Genomic DNA, 16,252 nt, shown 5'->3' with positions numbered 1-16,252 from the left:
TAGTGTTACGCTTGGTTCGCTGGGGGAAGGGGGGTTACCATCATGGTGACAAGTGGAGCATGAGCTTATTTTGAGAACGGATATACAGTATGTTAAATGTTCTATATTGCTGAACTTATTCAGCAAGTGCTATAAGCCATCAAAGCATTCCGTTACAAGGTATATATATATATATGACAAAATATATGCAATGAAGATTCCAGATGCTCAAACAGTTTTATCTTGGCCGAATATTGTCCTTTTTAACAAATATTATTTTGTGGTCCAGGTTCACATTTTTGAAGTGAAGAGCAATTGAAAAATAGGAGTACAAAATAGAAATCTGAAAGTTCAGCTTGCTTAAATGTCACATTTCTTAACTTTATGAGTTTCGCCAACTTTTTGGCATTTGCAATGTACCATTTCTTTTTTTCATGAGTGTGCTGTAAATGAAACGAGTCATTTGTCAGGTTCAGTTGATTTATTAACCAGTAAATGAATGCAAGGTAGATCGAGTGCTGCTCAACACTTTAAACACATACCTCACTGTGTAAGGCAGTAAAAAGGCCACTTACAGGAAAACAACAACAAAAAAAACAACTTCCAGAGATCATCTTCAGGACAGATTGCCATAAAGTCAGCATTCATTCTCAACCTCAGCAGTTCTGTAGTTTACATACATCAGATCATTCAATGTACACAAGACATCCACACATGCCCTCGACCAAAATAAATACCACCATAGCAAGTACTGCGAGAAAATGAACCATAAAAAAAAGAAAAAAGGTATATCTGATCACTTCTTCCTAAGAAGACCTGGGAGAAATTATTTTTGATTTGAGCTGTGGAAATCTGAAGCATGTATTGTTCAAAAAAAAAAAAAAAAAAAAAATTCAAGATCTTCTATGTAATACTGACCTCTATTTAAATTCCTCCAGCAAGTATCGGAAAAACCGTACAGAAAAGATCTTGCAAATACTTGCCTTAGAAAAATGAGTCAGAATTAAAAACTAATCAAAACAATCCACGTAAAACAGTCGGCTCTGTCTAAACCTCGAAGAATTCCTTAAATAGCAGCTAAATTAAAACTCAAAGGAATGTCGATGAATCCAGACTCGTGTCTTTGCTATAACGTGTGGCCGCTGTCATCAACTTTCTCTGATACAATGAGCAGCATTTACAGTAGGACCACGAGTGATTTCACAGTAGGTGAACCGATTGGTTTCCATCACTCTTCTAGACGATTAACGGGACGCAAAATAACAGTTCTAGATCAGACAGATGGAGTAAATGTGTGGGTCGTGTGAGCCACGTTCAGTCAAACACATAAGAACGAGGAGGGTGGATGATGCTTTAGGCTTTCTTCTCCTGCAGGATTCGATGCAGTTCATCTGCGTCCTCAGCCGTTTTCACACGTATGAGCAGTGGGACAGGTGTGCCGGGATTCTTTTCGTCCACGGGAGGGTTTGGCACACACACCACCATCACGTTGTTTTTGCCAGTTCGTGAGCAGGGCATGGAAGAGGGCACCATGATGTTTAGCAAGATGTTCCCTATGAAGAGCCAGAAAGCGCGCACACACACATCAAATCAGTTTTGTGTACAAACTAAAGCAGAATAACGACTAAATCTTGCTGGCTATTTGATATAGCTTGCAAAATGTACACAAAATTGTATTTTTAAGCCAGAGAAACTATTGAATATATATACAGTTGAATGATAAATGTTAAAACAGTTGTGTAACACTTTTTTTGGATTCTTTGATGAATAGAAAGTTCAAAAGAACAGCATTTACCTGAAATATAAAGCTTTTTCAACATTATAAATGTCGATACTGTCACTTGTTCAATTTAATGCATCCCTGCTAAATAAATGTATTCATTTCTTTAAGTTCTTTCCCAAACAAATAAATAATATACAATTTTTAACAACCCAAAAGATAAATGGTAGTACAATGGTACAAAAGCTTTAAATTTAAAATAAAAACTGTTCTTTTGAACTTTCTATTCATCAAAGAATCCGAACCTTTTTTTTTTTTTTTTTTACATACAACTGTTTCAACATATAAATCATAAATGTTTTGTTGACCAGTAAATCATATTAGAATGATTTCTGAAGGATCATGTGACACTGAAGACTGGAGTAATGACACGCAAAATTCAGCTTTGCATCACAGGAATAAATTACATTTTTAAATATATTCAAATAGAAAACAGTTATTTTATATTTTAATAATATTTCACAATATAACAGCTTTTTTTGTATTTATAATAACAAATGCAGCCTTGGTGAGCAGAAGACTTCTTTCAAAATCTTACCATTCTAAAACTTTTGACCGGTAGTTAATAAAAAATCATTTTTCAGTAGTTCATTTTTTGTTCATATTAGTTCACAGTTTATTAACTAATGTTAAGTAATGCAACCTAATTGTAAAATGTTACCAAAATCTTAATCCAAACTTTTGACTAGTAGTGTATTTTTTTTTTTTTTACAGTACTGGTCAAAAGACTAGATTAAGATTTTTTTTAAATGTGTTTGACAAAAGTTTCTTATGGTCAACAAGGTTGCTTTTATCTAATCAAAAACACAAAATGTTTTTTAAAATTTAAACTGTTTTCTATGTGAATATATTTAAAATATATAATTTATTTTAGCAGCCTTTAGTGTCACAAGAAGTTTAGAAATCATTCGTGGGCATTAGGAATGTGACGATAATAAAAATGTTCTACCGATAAATGTGTAATATCACTGGTATTACAAAGGACTAGATTCTCTTCATAAAATTAAGGCTTAGACCACTGGAGTCACATGCATTACTTTAATGATGTCTTTACTACCTTTCTTGGGCTGAAAGTGGTAGTTGTTTAGCTGTCAATGGAGGGACAGAAAGCTCTCAGATTTCATTAAAAGGATCTTTATTTGTTTTATGGGTTTGGAACTTGAGGGCGATTCATGAAAATTTTCATTTTTGGGTGAACTAAACCTTTAAACTACAAGCTAGATGCCTGCATTTCCTGAAATATCCTGCAGGGGGATCCAGATCTTCTCTAATCATTAGTCCAACATAAACACACCATCTACTTCTTATCTAACAACTACAACTTTATTTCACACTAAATGTGATTAAAAAAAGGACCCAATGAGAAAGTGGTAACTGATTATTTCTTGTAATTCTGACTATATCACACAATTCACATTGTCATGAATATTATCAGCCTAAAAAAGGTTCTTAGGCTATGTTAAGTATCTTGCAGCAGCAGATACTTACCCAGGTTGGTGTCGGCTCGCACTAACAGCTGAAGTTTGCTCTCAGCCACCATCTTCAGATGTAGTGTTCCGACTCCCTTCTCCTTAAACTCTCCATCCTTCTTATAAAACAACTTACACCTGCAGAAAGATAATTTTGAAACATAACACATAGGAGACAGACTGATGTTGTTTAAAGATCGAATGAGGGGTGTGTGATGTGTACTTTTTGGAGTAGAAGGCATCTTTCTCCTTGATCTCTTTCACCACAGGAACAGGGGGCTCCTCTGATTCTTCCCCATTTTCATCTAAAACAGAAGGGAGCACAGTAAATTCCCAAGAAAAGAAAAAAATCTGTTACTGCATTTTCACAGGTGTGCTGCCTGATAATCTAAATATGAGACTGACTTCTGATTAAAAACAAACATTAATTCATATTCGTAATCAGCATTTGCACAATACATTTTTTTTGGCCACTTTCTTGTTAAAAGTGCGTTCTGCGGGAGCACCCATAACATCATCTGCAAGTTATAATTGATGAAAACAATGAATGAATATTGCCTAGACAATTTCAGTAACAATAAGGACCCTTCATAAGTGACGTCACATATCTTGAATGTGTATTCTTCCCCCAAGTTATATATATGCCCTGTGGGTTTAATATATATGCACTTTAATTATTTACATGCTTGTAGGTTGTCTCTCTCAGAGCGGCTCCGTTCATAATAAATGCTGCTCCACATCTCTGTATAAGCTGTGAGTTTGAGTTGCTTATAACGTTCGTCTGGGAACACAATGTGCGCCATTTCATCAGATTTGTAAGTTAAATCATTTATAAACCTATGCCAACACAGGAGAATGTGCTTCTAAATACGCAAAATAAAAGTTTAAACCCTTTGCTCTGAGTTTGCATAATTTGATGTCTACATTTTACTTGTTCAAGAAATTACAGTAGCTGTAGCATTTCTATTGTAACGATGTGGACAATTATTAAAATAACATTAAGTAGTAGGTAACATTTGAATTAAATGTTTGGCCAATATTAAACAAGGATTTAATCTGTGCAACTATTGTTTGCTTGGGTAAATTTTTATTATTCCCAAAAAAACGGATTACTTGATTAATTAAAATAATAGGCTGATTACTCGATTGCCAATATAATAGTGAGTGACAGCCCAAGACTATTGAGTTAAAGTCTCTCATGTTGAAACAGCTTATAAACATCTAAAAAAAGATGTGTTTTTTTCATGACCTTTTAAGAAAAGGATATACATCCATAGTTTCTTCAGAATATTGAATCAGTGTTGATTTCTTCATTACTAATGTATTTATTGTAATGTCTAAAAAGGCTTCAAATAAAAATAGGAATATTTGTTATTTTTTAAACAAATTGGGCCTCATTCATAAAACGCGAGCAGAACAAATTTGTGTATAAATGGTTTGTAAAGCCGCTCTGACATAAATTTTCAGATTCATGAAAATTTTTGTATTGTCAAAATGTTAGTTGGTACTAAATTGACACCTGCTCCTACCACATGTAAACGGTGCGCAAAACATTTGAACGTTCTGTGTTCTAATTTAGGCAAACTGATGACATAGCATTTTGATGCACTATGAACCATAATAATATTTCAAGAGGTGATTTCACACATTCACATTCTTTTTTACATTCAGCAATATTCTTCAAAATGAGATACTAGTAACCCATTAACTGCCATGTATATTCTGTATCATAGCAACCAAAGTATCTGAGCTTGAAAAGATTGCCAAGCGCTTTCAAGCGCCACCAGCTGGCCATTTTTAGAAGAGCACCAGGCGTTTTTAGCTGGCTAAAAATGCTTTGGTGGACACACGATAATTGAATATTTATTGCTAGGCATATGGCCCGTTAGTCTTTTTAGCATTTATGCAAAACATTGTAGCCAAACCTGAGAAAGAATTCTAGAAGATTCTACAGCGTTCCTGGACACGTCATTTAAATTTGTGGCGTGATTATACAAATTATGAATAAGCGTGCACGTGTGCCCTATTTACGAATGTTTGGAAATACGGTGTGTAAGAGTGCAAAGTCAAAAGACTGCGAGTGTAAAAACAATAACGGTCTTAAAAAAAGCTTTTGAGGTCTGATTGGTTAGTTTTAGACAGAATGCCTTCCAGACCGGCAAAATAAAGTGAAACTAGTGATGCCTGGTCACTGCAGTGATGCCTGGAATCGCTGTGAACATGAAAGTCAGTGAGTGCAAGAAAAAAATTATAATGAGAACATATAATGAGAACACGAATGTGATAGAATGTTGTAAATTCTCTGTGTATCAGCTGTTAAAGAAAATCCACAATGAGATTTGCATTAGAGCACGGTGAAGTTCATGTGAACATTTGCGTCCTTTTCCTCAGTTGCAAGTTGTGATTACTTTTACGTTGTCTATATCTGATTAATGTCATATAGGACATGTTTGTTTGACTTTCTAGCAAAGCGCTGCCGTTACCACCAACTGGGGTTTATTCTCTTCAGTTTCAGCTCAAATGCAATGCCTGGCATTAGCAATTCTGGGATATTTGAGACAGTTATATTCTTTTTAGATAGACTATTTCTTTTTCAAAATCATTTATGATATTAATAATGCAGCAGTGTTATTTTGTTCTCAAGTTTTTCTTTAACAGTAGACCTGTTTTATATGAAGTTGTTTCCCATTATGGCCTGTAATAGCTAGTGCTAATACTTCTGTCCCTAGTTGGGCTATTATGAGCAGTGCCAATCTTTCATATACATAGCTTTATAAATGACAACACAATTGTATTCTATGTGCTTTAGTTGCCAACGTTGTTGGTAAGGGAAGAGCGCATTCAAAATGAGTTCCCTTTCAAACCATGGTCTATAAAAAAAAAACTAGCAGAACCAAGTTCATGTGCACAGTCACATCCTTTTGTGCTGATGTAAGTTGTAATAGGTACATATATGATTAATCTAATATAGGGTGTCTTTGATTGAGTTCATTAACCTGCTAGCAAAATTCTGCAGAGTGGTCTATACAGTTTCAGCTCAAATACATGGCCCAATATGATTGACTGGGTTATCTGAGGCGATAATTTTGTTTTTAGATGTTTCTTTTTCAAAGACATTTATGCATCATAATCTAGCAGTTATTTTTTCTATATGTTCATGTTTTCATAGACATTTCATATTTGTATTTGTCAACATTAATTTTCTTAACAGTCTTTTATATATCCATGACGGAGATGCCCTGCCCCTGCACAAGCCCCGACCACCAGTACCAAAAGCATTTAATTCATACTGAAAGCCAGAGGGCGCCCTCAAGCGGAAAAGCTACATTTGCCTCAGAGAAGTAATGACATTAGTTTTCAGAAAATCCCTGATGTGAAGCTAATAAGCTGTAAACAGAAGATAGAAACGCTTTGATTAAACATGATGACAATAAACACGACTGCAGCCAAATATGGTGTATTTGAGTTCTTCACTGTATAAGAACACTATAAAATAATGCATCATCTGCCTGCCTCTGTGATGAGAAGCCACGTCAGCTCACAAACATTCGACTGACGATATGAAGTGAGGTAAAACATGTTATTAAAAATCAATATTAAAAAAACGTCTTTTGTTGAACAGGTTTATGAACGCTTCACTAGTTTGTGAAGATGTTTGACTTGTGTTGCTTTTTCAAACACAGGTTATAAGCGACTCAAACTCTCAGTCTTTCAGATGGAGCAGCATTTAATCCCGATCACAGAGTCTTCACTAACCCACTGGGCATTTATTTATTTCATTTAAAATCACAGCCTTTGATCTTTCATAATCGCACACAAGCCAAATTGCGATTGCGGTAAAATTTGATTAATCGTGCAGCCTTAAATGAAACACAACAAGACGCCTTCTACAATTCAAAATGTGGGAACTTCTTAAAAATGTGTTCTAATATTTTTTTTAATTTATTTTATTTTATGCCAAACAAGATTTTTTTAATTTAATAAACTACATGAAATCAGATTTATCAATAGTTCTTAGGTGCATCTTGAATTATTGTATAAATATTATTTTGCCCTTTTATGTTAGAGGATGCATGTTGTACTGCAATTATAGAGATGAATAACTCGGGTCTGTTAAACACTGTTCATTTCTGCAGAATCTCTATGGAAAGATTTAATTCTTTTCTCCCACATTTCAACAAATCTACCATTACACATAATTTCCCTATATCTCAACAATATATCAAGAAAAATACCATAATAAACACTATATTCCACTAGACTGAAATGAAACAAAGCTGCCCAGAAATAAAATAATCCCAACCACTTCCAACCTTAGAGGAAGAACCTGTGAATCTGTGCGTTTGCTGTATTAGTGAATAAGTGAACACGTACCTGCAGTCTGGCTGTTGCTGGCCGCATTCAGAGAGGATGACACCGCAGGACTGACACTACTGACCGCTGTTCCAAACACCGACACGCCTGAGGAGGAGGAGGAGGAGGAAGAGGAGAACGAGAAAGACGGCACTCCACTGGGCGCCAACGCGCCAAGCACAGAGCTGTCCACCTTCTGGCCGAAATTAAAGGAGACGCCTGGAGGAGCCGCAGCTGCTGGTTTATCTGCAGCAGCACCATCCTTGTCTTTAAACGAGAAGAGCTGCGGTGCTGCACCGCTGACAGATGTGGTCACAGCAGAACTGGAGGCAGAAGTTGCCGCTCCACTTGACAGTAGCCGCTTCTCCACCACACTGTCTGACGTTCCGCTGCCGTATTTCCTCTCGATGCTGGCCAGGTGTCGCTCGTAATCACGGAAGATAGGGTTGAGGTCACATAGGGGGTTGTCGTTGACGTGTTTGGTGATCCAGTCGCGCACAGAGCAGTTGAGCGCAGTGAGCTGCCGGTTGTACTCTTTACTGCTGGAGGCGGAGCCATTAGAGGTGACATCATCCGTGGGCTTGGAGGGGGTGGAGTTGTTGAAGGTTAAGGGACCTGAGGATGAAGAGAGAGACGTTAACTAACTAAGAGCTCTGAAGAGCTGCAGTATGCCAAATGCTGCCTCTGCTAACAGTATGACGACCGCTGCCCATCCTCCCACCCTCCAACCCTCAAATCAAGTGACCTGATTCAGTGCTGAATCACGGCCTATACAAGAACATTCAAAGGTAGAGGCAAGGGACAAAATTCTGGTTCTTATAAATGTTAACCATTCCAGTGTAATATGCAGTGAAAAAAGGTTGGTTTTCCTGAATAGCATATCAAAATACCAATTTTAGGTAATTAAAATAAAATGGCATTACAGACAAAAATATTAATAAAATCTCAAACGTGCAAAAATAGATTGAGAAAATACATAAAACACTTGAGAAATCTACACACTTACCCTTGAAACATTTGAATGATGGTACATAAATGCATATGCATAAAAGCATAAAAATGAGTTTATATGCATGCTAATAAGCAACTAGTTTATATATATATATATATATATATATATATATATATATATATATATATATATATATATATATATAGCAAACCCATGTATTAAATAGTCGAAGAGAATCAGAATGTTAAAGGATTAGTAGCGCAAAAGGGAAAATTACCCAATGATTTACTCACCCTTAAGCAATCTTAGGAGTATATGACATTATTCTTTCTGAGAGTTATAAATTCCCTGAAACTTCCAGACTTCATAAATTGCAGTGATAAAGGGTTGAGGTTGAAGTTTGTCCATTGAGTTTGAAACTCAAAAAAAGCACATCCATCCTTCATAAACAAACTCCATGTGGCTCCGGGGGGTTAATAAAGGCCTTCTGAAGTGAAGCGATGCGTTTGTGTAAGAAAAATACCCATATTTAAAACTTTATAAAGGAAAATATCTGCCTTCTGTATTCAACAACAACAAGAAAAATTAAAGTTTGACGTCGTTGACGTTGTATGACGTACTTTCTGCAGAAGCTGAATACGGAAGGCGATCTGGATATTATTATTACAAATTTGACCGATTAGCTTGCTTCAGAAGGCTTTTATTAACCCCCTGGAGCCATGTGGAGTATGTTTATGATGGATGCACTGGATCCAGTCACTGTTATTAGAAAGCTTTGAAGCATCAGGATCCATATAACATAATTCAGATATAATATAACTAAGAAGAGGAAAGTCATATACATTCTGTTTCAATGCATGACTTTTATTATTCTTTATACTTTACCCCATAATATATATATATATATATATATATATATATATATATATATATATATATATATATAAAAAAAATTAAAAGATTACAATTCTGGTTAAAGTTACCTGAAAACATTTTAGATGACATTTAAATCTTTTTTGATGACGGTTAAACGGTTTGACATTAAAGTTAAGAAAAATATGTCCTATCAGACTCAAACAACTTCTTCAGAGGAAAAATATACATAATTAGGCAATTACGTCTTGTCAAAACTTGTGGTTCACTAATAAATCTCATTGGTTGTGTGACAGTTCTCAGACTGGGTTGGTGCCACAACACTAAAAATACTAGTTTGTGGTTTATGAGGTAAACAGACTGTGATTGCCAACTGAATAACACACAAATACAAATGCTGTGGAGATCTGAGAATACTACTGCCCAAAATAGACTTTGAATTGAGACCATATCCATCGTGAGCCACAAACAACTGGATTATTTATGAAGATGGAAAGAGCAGTACTGTCAGTGCACAACTCCACTTCATTTTCTGACAAACAGTAACATAGCATGTGGGCTGCTCTATGTCCAAACATTCAAAAAACAATCAATTGTTAATCCACATTTGCATTTGACCTCAACATAGTTTTTGCCTGATCTTGGCTTTTAAACTGCTCCAAAAAAATATTTAATTAAGGATTTTTTTTAAGTAGACTTGGTCTTGGGTGCACCGACCTTATATTTAGTTAGACGAGACCAGATGAGACCAACAAATAATTTGCTGCCCTTGACTGAACAACTTTAATCATCTATATTTATTTTATATAAAAATATGCAATGCTATTACATTTGATTACTTTATTAAATTTCTGTAACTGAAAACAGCTTATGTAACATTTTGTTTTATTTGTGTGCATAACCTTATTACAAAATTATGAATTTGCATATAATTACTATCTTGCTTATTTATTGGTATTATAAATTATGTGGTAATCACTACCAGGCCTAAACCTGGCTAAAATAAGCCCTGTCTGTGAAACCAGTGGTCTATATTGGATGTATATAATTATACATGTAAAATAAAATATAAATAAACATCCAATAAAAGAGTTCTGAGACACAGACAAAGCTTAGAATAAGCCAAAATTAGGACACTTACGTAGCTTTTATAAATATACTGCAGAAAAAAACATTACTGTTTAGGGTTGCACCAGCCATTCATAAGTTCTTTCTTAAATTGGAACAAAGTGTACACTAGAGGATTAGAAACTACAAGATAGTTTGTAACTAACTGTACTTTTTTTCGATCAATGATTCGGATCGCCAGTGTCACGTGATTTCAGCAGTTTGATCGATTCACTGATTCACAACTGTTTGAATCTTTATTTGAGGTTTGAACACAAACAAGGAAGAGAAGACAATGCTGAATAAAGTTGTAGTTTTTGTTATTTTTGGACCAAAATGTTTTTTTGATGCTTCAAGAGATTCTAATTAACCAACTGATGTCACATATGGACAACTTTGATGATGTTTTTATTACCTTTCTGGACATGTACAGTATAGTGTGCCTACACTAGTGTTCACGCTTGTCATGTTTGGTTCATAAAACGAACCCTGGTGTGATTGCTCATTTAGTGCGGTTCATTTGAACATATGTGAACGCTGCCATCCGAACCCTGGTGCGCACCAAACAAGCGGACCGAGGCCGCTAAAAAGATGGGTCTAGGTCCGCTTCCAAACGAACTCTGGTGCGATTCGATTGATATATGAATGCAACACGGACCAAAGACATGTAAACAAACCAAAAACCGGAGATGCGATGCATAGTCAGCTGATTTGACGACACGGAAAGATCGGTGTCCCCAAAATGAATTACGTTAACATTAGAGGGCAAACGTTAACAATTATGTTAAGTTAAAGAACAGACAGACAAACAAAAACTAAATGTGTCTGCTTAATTAACCATGATCGAACGAGTGTCCCAGTACAAACACAGCAGGAGTCAGAGTTTATTCATCACAAGAGTGAAGAGCTGACGGATATGATGATAGCTGGAAGATTCAAAGGGAAATGTAAAAGCGCCTATTTAAGTGAGTTTGTCATTGTACTGTGTTGTTGTGTTTCATTCATTAAGAATAAATAATAGGCTAATGGACCAACAATTCAAGCAACCCGACCCCAAATTGGCACTAATTCGAAATTAGTTCAGAAGCGCATTTATGGCTGCACGGTAATCCATTCACGGCCTCAGAGTGCGCATTTACGGACAAACTGTCATTTAGGGTGTGTACACTGGCGTGTTTTCAGTTCATGCATTAACTTTCATAGGAATTCATTGAAACCTTTGCTTTGCTCCGCTGTTATTAATGCCCGAGTGGCCGTCTGCATGTTACTTTCGGTTAGATATAAGAATTAGAATTAGTGATGTAAAAACCCACTGTAACAATCCATAGATTCAGCCAAGTTTAATGGTGCAAAGCGAAAATATTTAGTAGTGCATAAGTTGTAACTTAGTGGCCATTGACATCAAAACTAGTTATAACTTGCGCACAGCTGGTGCAACCGGCTGTTGGTCCGCATCTTGAGATAAAATTATGGCACTGTCATTTTTAATAGATGTGCCAGTGCAAGTTTTGTTTAGTTAAACAGCTCAAACATGCATTTTAGTCTGGGACTAGGCTTAATTTAAAGGGATAAACATTTTTCATGGATGTATTTTCTAAAAATACAAATTTGTATTAAAAACATTTTATTATAAAAAGTTGCACTGTAAATTTTAGTAGCATCTAGCGGTGAGGTTGTGAATTGCAACCACCCACAGCTCACGCCTCGCTTCCGAAGCACACAGAAAAGCTACAGATGCCGACACAGGACAAAAATGTAATTGAGGCAGCAGAGTAGCTAGAGCTTTGTAGAGCAGTTTGTCTGTTTAGAGCTACCCTAGAAACTTGTCATTTCACTGTAAGGAGACCTGCGGTGTATAAAAACATAATGGTTTATTATGTAAGGTCTTTATACTCCACTAAAAACATAGTTATGTATATTATATTGCATTTGTCAATAGATCTTTATAATTATTGCACACTGCACCTTTAATATTATCACTGGCACATACCTAACTGTATTAAAAAAAATAGTATTGGTGCATCCTTAGGAAATACCCGCCCGGAGGCATTGCAAGTATCAAACACCTAGTGCATGTATATTTAAAAATATATCACTTACCACTGTTAGTTTTAGCAAACGTGGGAACGTTAAAACCTGCAAAAGACGGAGCCACTGATGCCACGCTGCCATTGGTCAGGCTGGACATAGGTTTGAAACCAGCTCCATTACCAAAGCCAGAGAATGAAGTTGTCCCTGTGGCTGATGTCAGAGAGAACCCTTTAAAAGCTTTGAAAGCCCCTCCACTCTCTCCCTGTGAAAACCACAAAACTCATTCATAAATCACCCTGAAAACACATAACTGGATCTCTGATGGGACACAGGAGGTGTGTTACCTCTGCTCCGGCGTTACGACGCTTGGCTTTCTTGATGGCGCGATTCTTCATCACATCGTCACTTGCAACTGAAAACATTCCTGCCTGGAGACAAGATATTTTCTAACATTAAATTATTCCTGGATAAAAGAGTTAACTTAAACACAACATTACTGGACAGTCTTGAATACGAAATAAAAATATCTTCTTAGGATGTACAAGTAAAATAAAAACTGAGTAGTTCTGGGATTGGCAGAAATGGCTACAGTTCAGATGTAGGCTAGTAGTGGTTAAAAGGATAGTACACCCAAAAATGAAAATTAGAACATGATTTACTCACCTTCAAGCCATCCTAGGTGAATATGACAATCCAAGTTATATTAAAGAATGTCCTGGCTAATAGAAGCATTATAATAGCAGTGAATGGCAGCCCAAAATAAGTGCATTTATCCATTATAAAAGTAATCCACACAGTTATGGGGGGTTAAAAAAGGCCTTCTGAAGAATCTGAAATCTGAAGCAATGGGTTTGTGAAAAAAAGCTTGGAAGAGCAAGGATTTTTATTAATATAATATAAATATAAATATGAAAGAATATACGCCTGGATGGCTTGAGGCAGAGTAAATCATTGGCTAAATTTCATTTTTGGGTGAACTAACCCTTTAAGTGTACTCTGAAATATTTTGGATAAGAGTGGTTCCACTGGTAATGTAAAGTTGTTTTACAGTGAAAGTGTGTAGATGATGGCACACCTCCTCTCCTTCATCTTCCTGATCCCAGTTCCTGTCCGTCAACTCTTTTTCTGCAATCCTCTTGGCCATCACAGCTCAGCTGTCAAATACAAAACATGGCAGATATTTAATCAGTAAATACGATAGACGCAAATCAAATGAAACCGGGGGAACCGGAACTAATTTAGAACTTGAACTAATGGAGAAATGCCAGAAAGGAAGCTTGTAATGTACATAACAGTTCTTGGATCAACATTCAAATATCAACTCATCCTAGTCACCTGATTTAGCCCTCTGATCTTAAGTATATAAGTCAAGGGTTAGTTAAGGTCTACGGTGTGGATTAGTTGAGGTCGATGGTCATGGTTCAGTTTAGGTTTCTGACCCAGGAAGTAGTGCTGCTTAGTTCAAGTGTATCTGTCAACCAAACCATTACACTTGACTCCCTCAAGAAGAGACAACATTCAAAACAACATTATAATATCTAGACAAATAAAATAGTCCTTAAATCCCCATAGACGTTAACAACACACGTCATTAATTAGGTATTTGATGCGTATTTCATTGAATGGCGTGCCAGATCGTGCAAACTACCGGCAGATTAATATTATATAGCTCAAACATGATTTTAATCGATTAATTTCTGACTCAAACCGCATTATACTACATTCATGGTGTGCGTATCTGTTTATATGGAGAGTTTATGTGAATACGGTGGTTTAAATGTGCTAATGACAGGCCGGTTTTTAAAATAAAGATCAATGTGTTGTGTATCACGGATTACTCTGAAACAAACCACTATTTAATTAAGTTATGTACATACCTCACACAATTTCCCGCCAATGGTTCGCGCCACACACAGAGTATCGACTGTTTGAATGATGACCGCGGAAATCTCGCGCACACAGAAGCAGGCCGCGCGCTCACTCCGCCATCTTACAAACGCATCTCACACTCCGCATGTGCACAGAGCTGCATACTGCGCATGTGCAAAGAGTAGCGGCGCCCGCGCCTCACTCTGCGCATGTGCAAAGAGCATTTAACGACCGTAGCACTCTGGGAAATGCAGTCTGGACTCTGGAGTTAGTGGTGATAGAGGTGAAGCAAACGCAACGAATGTCTACAACGTAAATAGCAATATTTAGTTTCAACATGTAATTAATTAGTTATGTGAATGTTAGTCAGCGTTAATGTGTTGTATGGAACAGATGACTTTCACTGTAGCACAACATTTGTTGTAATAAAGCCCATTTTTATTACCCCTAAAGCATTATTTTATAATCAAGGAATATTTAATTCTCATATGATATAGACTTTACATGTAAACTATTTTTAATAATCACTGCAGCTAGATGGAAACGTTTCCTGTGCTGAATAAGCATTTGGGCACCTTCTTTCTGATAGGCTAATGTTTATCTTGAGCAAATATCAACAGTTGTTGCACAGTGTGTGTGTGTATGTTTGGATTTTAAATCCAGCCTTGTTTCCTTCTGTAGGCAGAATTACAGGCATTTTTGGTCGCAGCGGCATGGAGGAACAGATGGCTCTGTTCCAATCTCTCAGGATCCCACACTTCTGTGCCAACTCAGAAGCAGGTGTTTCAGAAAGCAGGACGTATGCCAGAGGTCCTGGTGGCCACAGGAGAGCCCTGACCAGCTGGGTGGGAGAAAGCCGATGCGACAGAGGTCTGTAGCCATCATTTGAGACTGACTGTGTGTAAGTTACAATCATTTCAAATTACTGAGAGTGAAAAATTAATTAAACAGTGGCCTTCAGACCACATTTCCCCCAGAAGGTTTCAGACGTTGTCAAATAGCCTACATTTATGCCTTTGTCAGACACTTTTATCAAAGTAAAGTACCTTGCGTTCAGGGTGAACATTTTATCAGTTCAGCTTTTTATCAGCATTTCCTTGGAAGGAATTGAGCCCATGACCTTGGCATTGCTATCACCATGCTTAACTGTTTGAGCTACAGGAACGTTTATGGTTTCTAAAACCCTTTGACTTAATATTGTGAAGCACTGACAAGACTGTAGATGCCTTGACAGTTCATCTCAGTATAGCCAAAGACATTTAGGTTTAAAAATTTGTCAGATGATTTCATCCAAAAGTAAAACAATAAATTCTTCCTAACTTGGTTTCTCTCAGTTGGTTTTGTAGTTCTTCTAAGAAAGGGTTTCAGACAGTGCTTAAGTTTCTGCAATTTTCTTTACCAAATAATTTTTTTTTTGTGCTGTCAAAGTTAACATGTTAACTAAAGATATTAAATATGAAATTAAATCAGAATATTTGGGGGGCCAGCAATTCTCCTGCCGGTCTGTCTTGCCTATATCCCTCTGAGATAAATGATACGTAAAGATACTTAAATCAAATCACAATAAATACATAGATAAAAAAATCAAGATAGAAATGCTCTAATTCTTCCATGCAACTGGCTGAACTCAGGTAAGTATTTCAGGTAAGTAATACTAATATTAAAAGACTTATAAACAAAGCATCTGCTATCAGTGAGAAATTATGTTTTTTTTGGTTGATATTGTGGTAATAATTTTGATATTTTACAAAATAACTTTTTAGATTAAAATATTTTCTCAGAGAGAGCACACATACCTTTCGGTGCATCAGATCTTATCAGTAAGGGAAAGTGACATCA

General features: G+C 36.3%; 1 protein-coding gene across 2 annotated transcripts; it reads right to left on the bottom strand.

Annotated features, from left to right (window-relative positions):
* Nucleotides 1–441: 441 nt before the first annotated feature.
* nup50 (nucleoporin 50) lies at nt 442–14,577 on the bottom strand. 2 transcript variants are annotated; one of them, XM_067428366.1, is made up of 8 exons: nt 14,422–14,577; nt 13,593–13,698; nt 12,889–12,972; nt 12,614–12,806; nt 7,603–8,196; nt 3,452–3,533; nt 3,248–3,366; nt 442–1,532 (listed from the first exon to the last, which is right to left on the bottom strand). In XM_067428366.1, exons 2-8 carry the CDS (start codon nt 13,686–13,688, stop codon nt 1,333–1,335), a joined length of 1,368 nt encoding a protein of 455 aa, XP_067284467.1. In that variant the 5' UTR covers nt 13,689–13,698; nt 14,422–14,577; the 3' UTR covers nt 442–1,332. The 2 variants fall into 2 exon arrangements, with proteins under 2 accessions (XP_067284467.1, XP_067284468.1); XM_067428367.1 differs by having other exon boundaries at nt 13,620–13,698.
* Between the last annotated feature and the right edge of the window lie 1,675 nt (nt 14,578–16,252).

The sequence above is a fragment of the Pseudorasbora parva genome, chromosome 20 (assembly GCF_024679245.1).
Source record: "Pseudorasbora parva isolate DD20220531a chromosome 20, ASM2467924v1, whole genome shotgun sequence".
Taxonomy (NCBI): domain Eukaryota; kingdom Metazoa; phylum Chordata; class Actinopteri; order Cypriniformes; family Gobionidae; genus Pseudorasbora; species Pseudorasbora parva.
This window is presented reverse-complemented; position numbering and strand designations above follow the sequence as displayed.

Coding starts and splice junctions, on each gene's coding strand:
- nup50 (XM_067428366.1), bottom strand. CDS start 13,688: ATGGCCAAGAGGATTGCAGAAAAAGAGTTGACGGACAGGAACTGGGAT. Junction 8,197..12,613: donor GTTTGCTAAAACTAACAGTG/GTAAGTGATATA, acceptor CTTCATCCTCAG/GTCCCTTAACCTTCAACAAC. Junction 3,367..3,451: donor GATGCCTTCTACTCCAAAAA/GTACACATCACA, acceptor ATCTTTCTGCAG/GTGTAAGTTGTTTTATAAGA.